The following is a 13,948-nucleotide window of genomic DNA, read 5'->3' as shown; positions in this document are numbered from 1 at the left end:
ATTTGATTTTTGTAATTTCTCAAAGGAGGGCTTTTCCTTGCTTCACTCCTATTTTGTGTACTGGGAAGGGGGATGTGCTCAGTGTCTATATGTAGGGGATATCTGATTGCCCTGAATGTGCTGACAGGGTGGGAAAGTGGGGTGCGGTTACTGGAAGAATACTAACTGGTGCAGTTTTAATATTTTTTTCCAGGTGATGTTAACATATTTACTCCATAATCCCTTTTTTTCTCCTTAACCAGGTTCTAAATTCAGTATTTCTATGATAAGTTTTAAAAAAATTAAAATTATGCTGGGTTTTTTCTATCTCAGGGTGCAGAGATGTGAAGCAATCCTTTGTTCATAGTAGCGTCCTGTTCAGACTTATATTTAAAAGAGGGCATCAGCAAATACTGTTGAGTCATGCATATGCATAACACGTGCATTTAATAAATCCAGTTTATTTTAGCATGTTAATTAATGTAACCACGCAGCACATGCAGTCCATTCATGCATATCCAACACAAATTGTAATGCTTTTTCTCATGTCTACTCATGCGTCTGTATGTTTAACCCCTACTCCTCATTCTGTCACTGCTATCGGTTTCTCTGAATAAACACCCTTTTATGAAAATTGAAGTTGTTTGAGATGCATTATGAATAGCTGCTTTGCGATTGGCCAGAACAGCGTTCCCTGGCAAGCTCTTCCGTATAGCAACAGCTCCCTCCCTCTCTCTTCTTCTTCTCCCATCTTTTCTCTGGAATCTCCCTTTGCTCCCTCCTCCTCCATCCCCCATCAAAAGATACAGACAAACCTCTGTGTGGTCCACCTACCCACAATGCACTGGGTGCTACAACTTGCTTTAGATGAGGTGGCTGTCTGTTTTTTTTTAATGGCGGGGGGTGTCCTTTTCTCTTCTTCACCTTTCCTGTCTGCTGTAAGCTCCAGCCCCAACTCAGTCACCCCCCTCCTCCCCTTTCCCTCTACTCCTTCCTCCCTCTCACTGCTGCGGCAGCATCTGGATGTAGTCACCATGGCAACAGGAGCAGGCCAGACCCCACCTCCTCCTTGTGTCTCTCATCTCACTGCACACACTCTTCATACGCAGACATGCATCTCCCCCCCTCCTTCTTTAAGCCCACCCCCCACAGTCGACTTGCTGTGTTTCCTTCAAGCTTGACCTGTATTCAGCTTCAGACACTTCTGCCAGTGATAATGACGCAGGCACTGATCTGCTTCTAGTAAAAAGAAGGGTTTAAGCCCCCCCTAAAAAATAAAATAGAATGTTAAACGGCCCCTTTCAAATGTTTTTGCATTTCTCTCAGATTCTTTTAAACCAATCTCATATTTTTTGTCTTTTTCTTGTTTCTCCTCTACTCATCCTCCCCCAGTCAGTACCTGCATCCACTTCACCCTACCTACCATGTGCTTCAAAGAAAGAGGCGAAGGTAAAACAAAAGTCAACTGTATCCTGCCTCACTCTGCAACCCCCCCAACCCCCCAGCTGATTATTTGAACAAAGATATAAGCTTCATTAAAGCAGATATTGCTTCATTACTTTCCCTGTTGTGTCACATAGTCATATATAGCTCTGTAAGGATATCTTTGAAACTGGCTGCCTAGTGGTGACGTGTGCACACTGATTTATGGGCCCACACTTTGTCCATTATGAGTCATAGCTGTCATTCATTCAAATGCATATTTCCTGTAGAGAGAATAGAGAGGAAGATATTGGCATGGTTTATGGGGTTCATAACAGCTGGTCTCTCATGCTAAAGTTTGCGTTTGTTTCATTTTACTTGCAGTTCTTATAGTCTGGGCAAAATAAAAATCCTAAAATTGGCCTTTTAATATTTAGATTATGAGTTTTTTCTTTTTGCTGCCTTGTTTTTATTGGGGTTTGTATTTTAGTTTCTCTTCTGTAATTTTTCTCTGTGCAGAAAGATATCAAAGCTTTCTGATAGAAGTTAATAGGATTTCAGAAACAGACTGAAAAGTAATCTAGTGAAAACAGAGCACAAAAAGGAGGACTGCAGCTTAACCAGCCTCTGAAAGATATTTGGAGCAAATATTTATTACATTTCAAAAAAAGAAAAAAAAGAGAATGGAAATGAGAAAAGGGATGTTTGAAAAAAGAAACTGACACAGTAAGTAATACTACTTGTTATCTGAGCCGGAATTAATAATCCACAATGCCTTTCATAGGTATTTTTACTGCTTGAAAGTTTTTTTTATTGGGTTTCACCATTTATGTGAGTAGAATTATGAGCAGTATTGAATTTTTGTAAATCTGAGGGAACATTTTAGCGGATTTTAACTGTTCTATTAATTTTCTTCAACCCCAATACGTAAAACAATTAGTAGAACTATTACTATTGCCAGTGTTTTGGTTCATCTCTTTTCCAGTTTTGCGCACATGTAGACTGATATACTTGCTCTTTATTCTCTGGAAAAAAGAAAAAAATTAATCAACTCTGACATGTAGAACCACTGCCAAGTTTCAGAAAGATGTGTTCAGGGTGATTCAGCAGAATTCTTTTTTTTTTTTTTTTTTACCAATCTATGGGCTTTGCATAAAGTCTGGGAAGGTAAACTTTGTTTTGTTGGACTGATGAAACTTTAAATAACCCTCAAAACTGGGAAGATAGATTAACACAATATTGGTTCAGCATTCTAGTTTCCCACCTGTAAAAGTTCCCACTTTTTATTGTCTTTATATGGCCTCTAGGGTCTCTGTCAAAAAATAATGACAAAAAATCAGTTTATATGTTGAGTCATCTTGCCTGATAACCAGAAATCAGTAGTACACGGACAACTGAATATTTGTCAAGTATATGAGAAAGCAATACCTAAAAGGAGTCAAAAGATTTCTGCAGTCAACTACTGTTTACTAGTGGATATCGACAGCTTTTCCAGCCTTAACATGGTGCTGTTGCTCTTCACTGGTCGGCCAGTGTAAGTGGATAGAAAAGTCTTTGTAGTTACAAGACAATCCAGACTTTTGGATAGTTTATAACCAAACCCAACTTTAATCTTCCACACAACTTTCTCCTTGATCTGTCTGCTGTGTGTATGTCTCCATGATGCTATTTGTTCACTAATGATCTGTAACAAACCTTCATTCACATCTTCATTTATACTAAGTACTGGATGCACTGGATTTTATATTGAGGCGTTTAAAGGGGGCTGATTACAAATATATACAACAGGTTTATTTTTTCCTTTTAAAACTATTGAGTATTGACATCTGCAATAATAAATCTAGATTCATAAACCACAAAAATACACTAGCATTTGTGGTTTTACTGTGACATAATGTGAAAAAGTCTAAAGGACATGAATACTTTTCTAAAGCATTGTATAATTTTTTCATTTAGCAGAAGAAAAGAAAAATCAGAATCAGGAAAAATAAATGATTGTTTTCAATGCACTTGCATGGCTGAAACACCTGTTGGTCACCAGGAGAATTTTTATTTTATAAGGCAGCCTCTGTCGCACCAGAGGTATATTCCCCCCAAAAAATTGGAAAGGCAAAGATATTTATTTTGATAGAGGACATATCGCTTAATGGGTGGGAAAATAACAGCCGTAGGAGAGTGTGCTGTGATTGAATTAGGCTTTCTAATTTAATCTTTTCACAGCACTTGGACTCCATCAGTCCATTCAGTGAGGTGAGCATACTAATTGGGCTCCTGTTTTCTCTCCCCCCTCTTTTCTGTCCCCTTCCTCCTGCTGTCACTTATTCTAATCTCATCCTATCAACTCTAAACCTCCACACTTCCCTCTGTTTCCTTTCTTCAATTTGGATCCTGCTCCTCTATATATGACTGCTATCATGGCATCCACCCCCCAAAAAACCTCTCTTCCCTTCTATGGGCCTCCTCTCTTTCTCCTTTCTCCTTGCAGTAGAACTTGTGGATCAGCAGAGGGTGCTCAGAACAGGCTGCCTGGTAACGGGGGTACATACTCCACCCATCCGACGTAACAGCAAGCTGGCCACCCTGGGGCGAATCTTCAAGCCTTGGAAATGGAGGAAAAAGAAAAATGAAAAACTCAAGCAAAGCTCTACAGGTACAGTATAGGGTGTTAGGGCCAGAGGAAGCCACTTCATCCACACTACAGTAATAATCAAGTAACCCAATTGAGGATTAGCTGTGACCACTTTTAAAAGGTTAGCAAAGAAACACCTAATGAGGAAGTTTGAGTGAAGAGATGTGAAATAAATTAAATAAATGTAAATTTGCTTTAGTCCATGTCAAACTCAAATCCTGCCTGTAAATATCACTGTGGATCAATGCTGATAAAGCCCCACTTCTGACTGCAAACTTTTTAAATTGGGGTTTATTGAAGGAACAGTAATCAGTTTTATATATTTCATTTTCTAATATGCATACCTTATTTTATAAAATAAAATAAAATATTGTATGCATGATATATTAACACATTAGAACACAGCAGTCCCCAGTGAACCTTCATGGATTATGGTGGTATAGGAAAGGGATCAATGGGTTTATCTTCATTCAGGATAACCTGATCAGATTTATTTTGTCCCTCTTACTGATGTCAGCCAGTTGGAATGGCCGTTTGCTGAGAGCCCACCAATAATCCCTTAAAATCAAGGCCATGTACAGTATGATGAACAAGAATTAATCCCCATACTGAATTCTCATGTAACGTAATCACAAACTTATTAATTTAATAAGCAAAAAATGGAGTTGTGTTACACCGTAGCAGTTCAGCCTAATTTTGTTGAAGTGAATAAACAAAAGGGTAAATTGTTCTTGCTAACTGTAAGAGTATAACAGGAGCTGGCAGTCGCCTCATCCTGCATTCCTAGTGCATAGGACAGCTTTCTGTTAGAGTTGTTTTTAAGTTGGTTGTATTTACTTAGAAAAACCTAGAGTGATTTTTTTAATTATTGAAAGACTGAATAACTGCTAGTAAATCCATTTATTCGCCTTATTTAATGACTGACTCTGTTTCTTCTCCTCTTGAACAGATGTAGCATTATCCAGCAGCCTCATGTGCCACGACCCCAACTCTCCCACACAAGGCTGTTGCTCAGATGGGACAGTTTTAATTGGAGGATTTGGGGGACCTTTGAATCCAAACCTCACGGTCAGCAGCGTGGAATACCTTGGCCCTGAGGAGGAACGTCCCTCTTCTGGTATGTAAATAAAAAAGGTTGAAACAGTTAAGTAATGCTTAATGAGAAAAGGTCTAGTTTTTTGTTGTTGTTTGTTTGTGTTTTAGTTTTACTAAAACTGGTAAAGGTTTAGTGGATTGAAGTGATTCAACCTTTACACTAATTTTAAATAGCATGAGCCACTATTTTTTCACCAGTAGAGGGCAGCAAAGACAACTAAATAATATTCTTCTTACCCATCAACTGTAGGACATTGAGCTGTGTGTATTTGTACATTTTATGCAACAGAGAGAGGATTTTACAAACCAATATCCAATATACCGCATCAGATGCAGTGGTGGTTTTTACTAGGGCTAATAGGGCTTACCACTCTGGGCAACATGGAGTAGGAGATTTTACAAGCGTAGCAAAGTCATTTCTCTATTGCTCTGAGTTATTTTCTTTTATTCAAACACAGTTTTCAAAGCTTAAGCTGCAAATTTTGTTTTTATTTAAATGCCATGCCAGATTCAGGGGCTATTTCATTTTGTTCATCTCAAACCTAGAATAATAAGGCCTAACTATTACTGTATTGTACTACACTGGACAGTGACTACATAAACCATAATGTCAGACACTTTAAAGATTTTGCAATCCATGCAGCAGCTATGAACTTATACTATTTACTTGCATATTTAATCAACTCGTATTTTAGCTTACTTTTATAGATATATTTTTCCATATATATATATAAAATGTTATGTAAATGTTCTTTTAGTGTTGACCCCGCTCCAAGACTGCAACCGGCTGCAGGAGAATGTAGCACTATCCGAGGAGAATGCAGAGGAGTCAGTGCACCTAACAGGGGATCTACCTGAGGGGCTGCAGGATACAGGAGAGCAGATGGAAGAAAGATCGGAAGAGGAAATTGTTCCAGGAACATCACCACCACAAGTACCTCCTAAACTGTTGTCCCAGCTGAGTTCTGGAGACGGTGAGCCAAGTTCTGAAATTATATCTAAAGAGGAAGCAAGCACACGTTTGTCCGTCCGTCCATCTATTCGATTCTTCCTTCATTCCTTCCTTTGTTTCTTTTGTACGTTTGTTCATTTCTTCGTTTGTTCCTTTTGTTCGTTTATTAATTCGTTCATTCCATAATCTGTTCGATCAGTCCCTTCCTTCCTTCCTTCCTTCCTTCCTTCCTTCCTTCCTTCCTTCCTTCCTTCCTTCCTTCCTTCCTTCCTCCCCAGCTGTTTTCTATACACCTAAAGACTTTTGGGTGAAAGAATATTTTTAGGAATAAGACGTGGAATACCAAATGTTGGATGTACTAATCAGGTGCCTAAGGTCTTATTTTATAAAACCAGTTAAAACTATGCTCCTAGTGTCACATAAAAACTATAATAATTGTTCTATGATGATCATGTAGTGCTTTAGAACCATAGAAACTCTGTTCCNTTCCTTCCTTCCTTCCTTCCTTCCTTCCTTCCTTCCTTCCTTCCTTCCTTCCTTCCTTCCTCAACAAACTTTGAGTAAGCCTTAATGTTTCACATTTATTATAAGGTAATTACAGTAAACCTGGAAAGAAGCTAGAAAAGTTTGCATAATTTCTATTCCATGAGGACTGGCTATATATATAATACAGTATGAAACTGTACCACATTGGAGTTTGTGAATATGCAGGATCTTATTTTTTTTATGTTTTACCATTGAGTACAAACAGTTATTCATTATTTTCATTCCTCTGTATCCCTCAATCCCTCAGTCACCTTCCTGTCTGTTGAAACTGTTTCTCAAACACAAAACACTCAGGGCTAAATAAGGGATGTTATGACGACCTATAAGTGTTACTTAGAAAGGGAAAAATTTGGTGTTATTAAGTTATTTTTGTGTTAATTTAATTCAAGAAAAAAAAAGCATTGAAAATGGGAAAGTCATTTTAAAGTAAAAATAAATATATTGGAGAGAAAAACAATTCACACTAAAACTGATGCTATTTGGGACTGAACAAAAAGTTTGAGAAAATATTTTGTCTTTGAATAAAAAAAAAGGATAAATTTATTTTTGGAAAATGATATCCAAGGGAAAAAGCTCTCTCAAAAATATATTGTTACTCTGAAATATTTCATTTTTGTAATTAGAATGAAAACATTTTCTCTCAAGTATAGATTTCTATCTCAAAACTGTTTTCTTCTCTATGTCTCTTAATACCTAAGTCTTTGCTCTCAATTCACAATTTTTCTCTCGATGTGAGAAATATACCCTGTATTCGTATTGGCCAGTTTCAACAGTTGTGACAGCTGACAGCTGATTGGTGATATTGGGTGCACCAGGAACGTGGACGGGAACTTACGGCTGTGTTAGTGGTCGGGGTTAAAAGTCTGTTGTGAAGCTGGAAAGAGCTGTCTGCAACTGAACATGATGGCTGGCATTGTGTTTGTGTTATGCAACTTATTGGTGGAAAACATACATTAATACACTTAAAACACAACAAGCCGTAAGCTCTCGTCCACATTCCAGGGGAATTGCTGTTCAACTCGAACGCACCTGCTGGTTTGCCCCGACTGCCTCACTCCACTCCATGAAATTAACAACTGAGGCGTAACCACTTTTGAATTCAGGCTGATTCCCAAACCAGCCCCTGAGCACTAACCCTTAACTATCAAGTGTCCCTCCCAATGAAGTGCCACTCGCAGCTGTGGAAGGCACCTTGATCGATGGTGCGGATATAAAGGAGAATAAGGCCCAATCCCAAACTGGTCCCTAACCATTAACCCTTAACTATCAAGTGTCACTCACAATAAAGTGCCACTTGCAGCTGTGGAAGGTGCCTTGATTGAAGGTGGGGGTATAAATGAGAATGGGATGGCTTCTTCCCTTCAACAGAAAAGGAAAGCAGTCATTGCTATGGCGACACAGTGGCCCAATCCCAAACCGGTGTGCTGTCAGATGAGCATACCCGATCAGACAGCATACCCATAGTCAATACCCGTTTATCCCAATTTACCCCTTTAGTTTTGTACAAAAAATAAACTTTAAAATACCTCAATGGGCATCTATCCCTTCAGTCATTTAAAAAAAAAATACAATTTCATTACTTACTTTTTGGTGTTTTTTGAAGCGTAATGTAATCTGACCTTAAATTATTTTTTTGTACATTAGGAAAGGGATACACACCCGTCGAGGTACGTAGTTTAAAGTCTAATTTTTGTAGAAAACAAAAGAGATAAATGAAGATCTGACGTCTTGCACATGCGTATTGACTGTAGGTATGCTGGTCTGATGGGGTATGCTGTTCTGACAGAACACCAGCCCCTAAAACTTAACCCAGAGCACTAACCCTCTGCGAGTTTAAAGGAAGGGTCCATCACATTAAGTGCCGTCCCAAACCATGTAGTGGGTAGGGCCAGTGGAACATTCAGCCCTTAAATAGCGAGTCTGCTTCAGTTGTAGGCTCGTTCGAATCTGGCAGCAGGTGTAACAGCGGCTTGGTGGCGGAGGAAACACATTCTGCCACATGTAAATTCCGCCGGTTTGCCGTGTCTTCGTCACACTGACAGCAAATTAAAAAAAGTTAGTATACGGGAAAAAAAAATATTTATAATTCCAAAATGGAAGGTCCTCTTTGAAATTTTCTTATTTGACAGTATAAATTTGTTTTAAGAAAGGGGCAAATATTTGATTTTATGTAACCCGTGCCACAGAGCCAAAGCAACACACATGGTTGCGATAGCAATGACTGCTTTCCTTTTCCATTGGAGGGAAGAAGACAAGTGAGCCTTCATTGGGAGGGACACTTGTTAGTTAAGGGTTAGTGCTTAGGGATTTTTTTTGAGATTCAGCCATTACATCAAACTTGTGTCCGTTTCTTAAAACAAATGTGCACAGTCAAATAAAACTATTTTAAAGAAGAACTTCCCTTTTGGAGTTATTTATGTTTTTTCATATACTTAACTTGTTATTTTCTGTGATGAAAGTAAAAGAAAATAACCGTAAACCACTGAAGTTGGGTTTGGAGAAACACATTTCCTTCGCCAATAGTTTGCCGTTACACACGCTGCCAAATTCCAGCGAGCTGCGGTTTGGGATGGTATTTCATGTAATGGACCTTATGTTGGAATTTGCAAACGGAGGGTTGGTGTTTAGGGGCCGGTTTGAGATTGGGCCCTAATATCACCACCCAGCTGTCAACTCTGTTCAAACTGAGCAACAGGAACATAGGCCCATCCTTGACATTTTTCACATCTCTAGGACAATACTGAATCGAGAGCAAAGACTTAGGATTTAAGAGAGAGAGAAGAAAAAAAGTTTTGAGAGAGAATTTTATTTTTATTTTTTTAAACATTTTTCACTGATTGAAACAAGTAATATTTGAGAGTAAAAATATATTTTTGAGAGAGATTTTCCCCTTGAAAATCAATTTCCAAATGTCAATTTAGCTTTTAAATATTCAAAATATTTTCTCTCAAAACCCTTCCTTCAATCTCAAATAACATCAGTTTTTGCTATCAGTGGAAAAAATATTTTCTCTAATATGTTTATTTTGCTTAGCTTTTTTCTTGAATTTATTATAAAAATACAAAAATAACTCCATATGTTGTTTTCTTTTCTTTCCTTATTATAATAACAGATATGTTGAAAATGAGATGGAAATTAAATCTTTATGAAAAACATGGAAAGCTGAGAATAGGGACAGTGTTCTCTTCTTTATATGCTTCCTTTTAGCATATGCGAACATAGAGCAGTCGTTCCTTGGATAAATGTTCAAATAATGTCTCATCTATACATTTGACATTCTCCCAGAAAATTTTCTGGTTTGTCAGCATGTAGTTTGGCAAATTCCAGCAAATTCCAGCCTGGGTTTTCTATTATTTGTTTTCAGCAATGGGGCCTTCTTTCTTCATCTCCCATTAAGTCCACTTTGGCTCGAACACCAAGAGATGTTGCGATCTGACACTGATGTTCCTTGAGTTTAAAGTTCACCTCTAATCTCTTCAGAAGTGTGTCTTGGGCATATTTGTTACCATTCGAATTATCAATCTCTTTGATTTGTCATACATTTCCTTCAGGGAGGCTGGCTCTATATATATATAGAGCCAGCCTATATATATATAGAGGCTGGCTCTATATATATATATATATATATATATATATATATATATATATAGACCCACTGCCTGGTTATGAGATTGTAGAAACCTTTGATGCTAATTAATGGACACACCTAGAGTTAGAATGCTACTTCGGTCACATCATTCTCAGTCTTTTCTACAGGTACTATTATTTTGTCCTTTTTTATAGCCTGTTTCACGAGTTTATCATTATTATTATGTTTTTTTTTTTACATTTTTTATTTTTTCTTATGAGAGCATTACAATACAGAAGTAGTTACTTTTAGGGAACGCACAATGTTACTACCGCCACTCACAATAAATTTTTGTATGTATAAAATTATAAACAAAATATAAACAAAGTATACAAGATACATCTGAAATTATATCTAACAACTTCCAACAAACAGGGAAAGACAGGTCTGCCTGAAAAAGCAGGAGTAAATTATATACCAGGCGCTTTTGAAATAGAGTATGAGAGATACATTAATATATTAATCCTTAGACGCTACAGAGCATAAATTAAATAACAGGCATTGCATGGTCATCCATTCCATACTTCTGTTTGTTCAAGACCAGCTTATTTAACCCACTTGGCCCACCTCTTAGTGAATATGTTTTTTTTTAAGTCGGAGGGAGAAGGTGATCCTTTCCATAAGGTAAATGTCATTTACGATACTTGTCCACTCTTGTATTGTGGGGAGTTTATTATTTTTTAGGATTCTATTGAAGCATGATTGAAAAGCAATGTCTTACTTTCATCTGCCCATTTTCCTAGAATTTTTATTCAAAATTACTTTTTTTCAAATTTCAGTTTTTTTCTGTGACTGTTGACATGGCTCTGTACTATACTTGTGACAGTGTAATGACATTAAAAAAGGCAGAAAAAACGAGGGGCACCATTAATTTTGTCCGTGTGTAAGTCCATCAAATATCAACTTTATCATCAAGATGATGAAGATATCACAACAGAAAGAAAGATTACATTTGTAAAAAAAACAAAAAAACAAAAAAAAAAACATGCAAACTCGTAAAGAGTAGGTATAATAAATTATGAGAGAGTTAGATAATTAATGATTATTTTTGTGCCTTTTTAGATTCAGGACCCGTGTCGCTTCCTGCTCACCTGCCTAACTCCTACCTCCCCAAAGAGCCTCCACCCAGGGCCAGTGAAAGCCTAGCTTCAATGACCCTGCCACTACGAGGGCCCCTGGCAAACTCCTCAGGGTCCCCACATCTGGGCAATATGATTCACCCTCCTATGCCTCCCAGCTGCATTATGGAGGAGCTGCAGAGAGCCTTTGCTTCCAAGAATCGTCAGGAGAGGTTAGTTATGTACTATTTTTATAAAATGTTACTAGATTAAACATCTCGATATTATTCTTTTATATTTGCAGTTTTCCCCTTTTTACGATTATCGTTGTATAAGAAAACATACAAATAACAATAAACTGGTCAAAAAGTAATCTAAATCAGTATTCTCTCTGCAAAACTAAAAACAATAGAATATGCCAATAATTAGACTTTTCCTCAGAAAATGAAGCCTATTATCCAACAAGCTACTGATACCTAATTTATGAGACACATTGTTGCTATGACACTGCCTACTTTAGAAACTGGAGCCAAAATAATTAATTTCATGGTATTAATTATTAAAGTTGAAGCTTTTAGAATACATCAGGTCTCTGCTCAGATTCAAAGGAGCAAAGTGTTCCTTCCAAATTTACTTAGTGGGTCCAAATGATAACCTCTGCTATGAACGGTTTGCTTTACTTCTCACACTTGGTTGCTGGAATTTTGGCCCCTTCTTCATGACATAGAGATTATGTAACTGCTGTAAATGAGCATGGTGTGTATGTGTCAGGCACCTTTTCCGCTACGCGTGTCATTTTTTTTTAGGAGTGAAATCAGAACCTTTTGATCTCTTGTCCTAAACAATAAATTTTGTTGTTCTATGAGAAACTGTTGCTTTGCGCAAGATTGTAATCCACTTAAATGACGAATATGTGGCCAAATTTGAACTCTGTGGCTGATGACTTAGATTAAATATTTATGTGTTGACATAATTTTCTTTTCAAACTATGATATCTATTATGATATCTACACCAGTCTCCCTGCATCAAGAAACCCCTGAGATGATTTTTTTCCTACTTGCTTTGATTCTGTTTTATTTTCCTATATTTTAATCATGTAAAGCACTTTGCACTGAATTGTGCTATACAAATAAATTTGCCTTGGCTTGCCTAATACCATTCATCTATGTTTTCTCCATTCTCTTCAATTGTGCCCTGCTCTATTTAAATCATCAGCCTGTTGTTAGTTAGCTGGATCCTCTCTTTAACTCACCATGCTGCTTCCCAGCATCTGTCTGCATTTATACCCAGAGACATTGAAAACTGACAGGCTTATTTAAAATGGTAACACTTTACAATAACATCATAACTATAATTTATAAATGGTAAAGAACCATTGATTAATGATTAACAGATTAATTGTTACATATTACAGTTCATTAATGTTTGATATTAATTTATAAACTGCATCTAAGCCATTTATAAAAGGTAAATACGTATAAATAGTGCCCTACCATGTGAATTTATCCACGATGAACCTGGCTTTTATTTTTATTTATCTTGTTAACAGGTTTACTTTTTGTACATAAATTTTGCCCTTCTGAGGTTTTGTGAGAGCAAAGCTGTGTTTTGCTTGGTCCAATAAGGTGTCAACAAACATAAAAAAATAATGTAACAGTTTATTAATGGAGAAGCTATAAGTCAGCTTAACATTGTTTTAATATATAAAAACCATTGAGATACTACTACTACTACTGAGAATGTGTTTATTTAAGATTAACTATGCAAATTAACAAACATCTGAAAAAAGTACACTATATTATATTATTTTCCATGTGAACCCAGATTGTTCATTCTTCTTTGGCTTTTCTAAACAGAGCTTTAAATCAGTCCTAACTGTCTAGATCCATGCTGGGTCAGATCCTGACATTTGAAAAAGGAGGCAGGCAGTCAAGGCAGCAGTATAAAATGTTAGCCTCGCTGCATGCAGTTAGCCGAGCCTTGTAGCTAAACCAATGATCTCTATTTATTCATGCAGTAAAAATGCCTACATGTGTAGCATTTGGCTGCAAAACAAGAAGTTTGCTGGCTGAGGGAAGACGTTCCGCAGGTTATTTCACAGTCAGTGGGTGTAATAACCAAGAAAATCCCCATATACGCCAATGTATCCTATATTATAGTATGTGGCGTAACATTAGTCAGGATATCTTGGACTGACTCGAATTTATTGACTAAACTAGCCATTGACATTGTCTCTAATGTAAGAAAATAGAAAGTAGAGTAAATAGAAAGTAATTCACTGTAAAATGTCAATGTAGTAATTCATTATTAAGTTGTCGTTTTTGTTGTGTTTGTTGTAATTCTCATTTGAAAAAGTCATGTGTTGAAATATATTATATTGAAGGAAAAAAAAGCAACTGCACTTTTGGCGTATCTGTATTATTGTGCTACATTAATTTTATTTGGATGGATTTGTATAATATGTTATATTACATGATTTATAGACTTCATTGACTTCATAATCATTACGAATGAGTACCAATATGGTGGCCAGTGGCTTCACTTCAACGCCGTACGTCTATAAATCATGTAATGTTACAAAGAATGTTGCATATGAACGCCTGGTTTTAACTTTATTTCTTGGTTCTCCTTCTTTTCC

The 13,948-nt window shown here is 36.9% G+C and overlaps 1 protein-coding gene across 4 annotated transcripts in view; it reads left to right on the top strand.

The window, feature by feature from the left end:
- The window catches only part of LOC107087506 (phosphatase and actin regulator 3-like), a 50,641-nt gene that overhangs the window by 27,470 nt on the left and 9,223 nt on the right, over positions 1 to 13,948 (top strand). The window contains exons 2-6 of one of the 4 annotated variants that reach the window (XM_015379112.1): positions 1,372 to 1,428; positions 3,890 to 4,051; positions 4,980 to 5,147; positions 5,884 to 6,099; positions 11,314 to 11,542. In XM_015379112.1, coding sequence (XP_015234598.1) covers positions 1,372 to 1,428; positions 3,890 to 4,051; positions 4,980 to 5,147; positions 5,884 to 6,099; positions 11,314 to 11,542 — 832 coding nt within the window. Of the gene's footprint in view, positions 1 to 1,371; positions 1,429 to 3,886; positions 4,052 to 4,979; positions 5,148 to 5,883; positions 6,100 to 11,313; positions 11,543 to 13,948 lie in introns of all 4 variants that reach the window. The other 3 variants (XM_015379111.1, XM_015379114.1, XM_015379113.1) reach the window with 3 other exon arrangements.

The sequence above is a fragment of the Cyprinodon variegatus genome, unplaced genomic scaffold (assembly GCF_000732505.1).
Source record: "Cyprinodon variegatus isolate N-32 unplaced genomic scaffold, C_variegatus-1.0 Scaffold185, whole genome shotgun sequence".
Classification (NCBI taxonomy): domain Eukaryota; kingdom Metazoa; phylum Chordata; class Actinopteri; order Cyprinodontiformes; family Cyprinodontidae; genus Cyprinodon; species Cyprinodon variegatus.
Note: the sequence above shows the minus strand (reverse complement) of the source record. Positions and strands in the feature narration are given on the sequence as shown.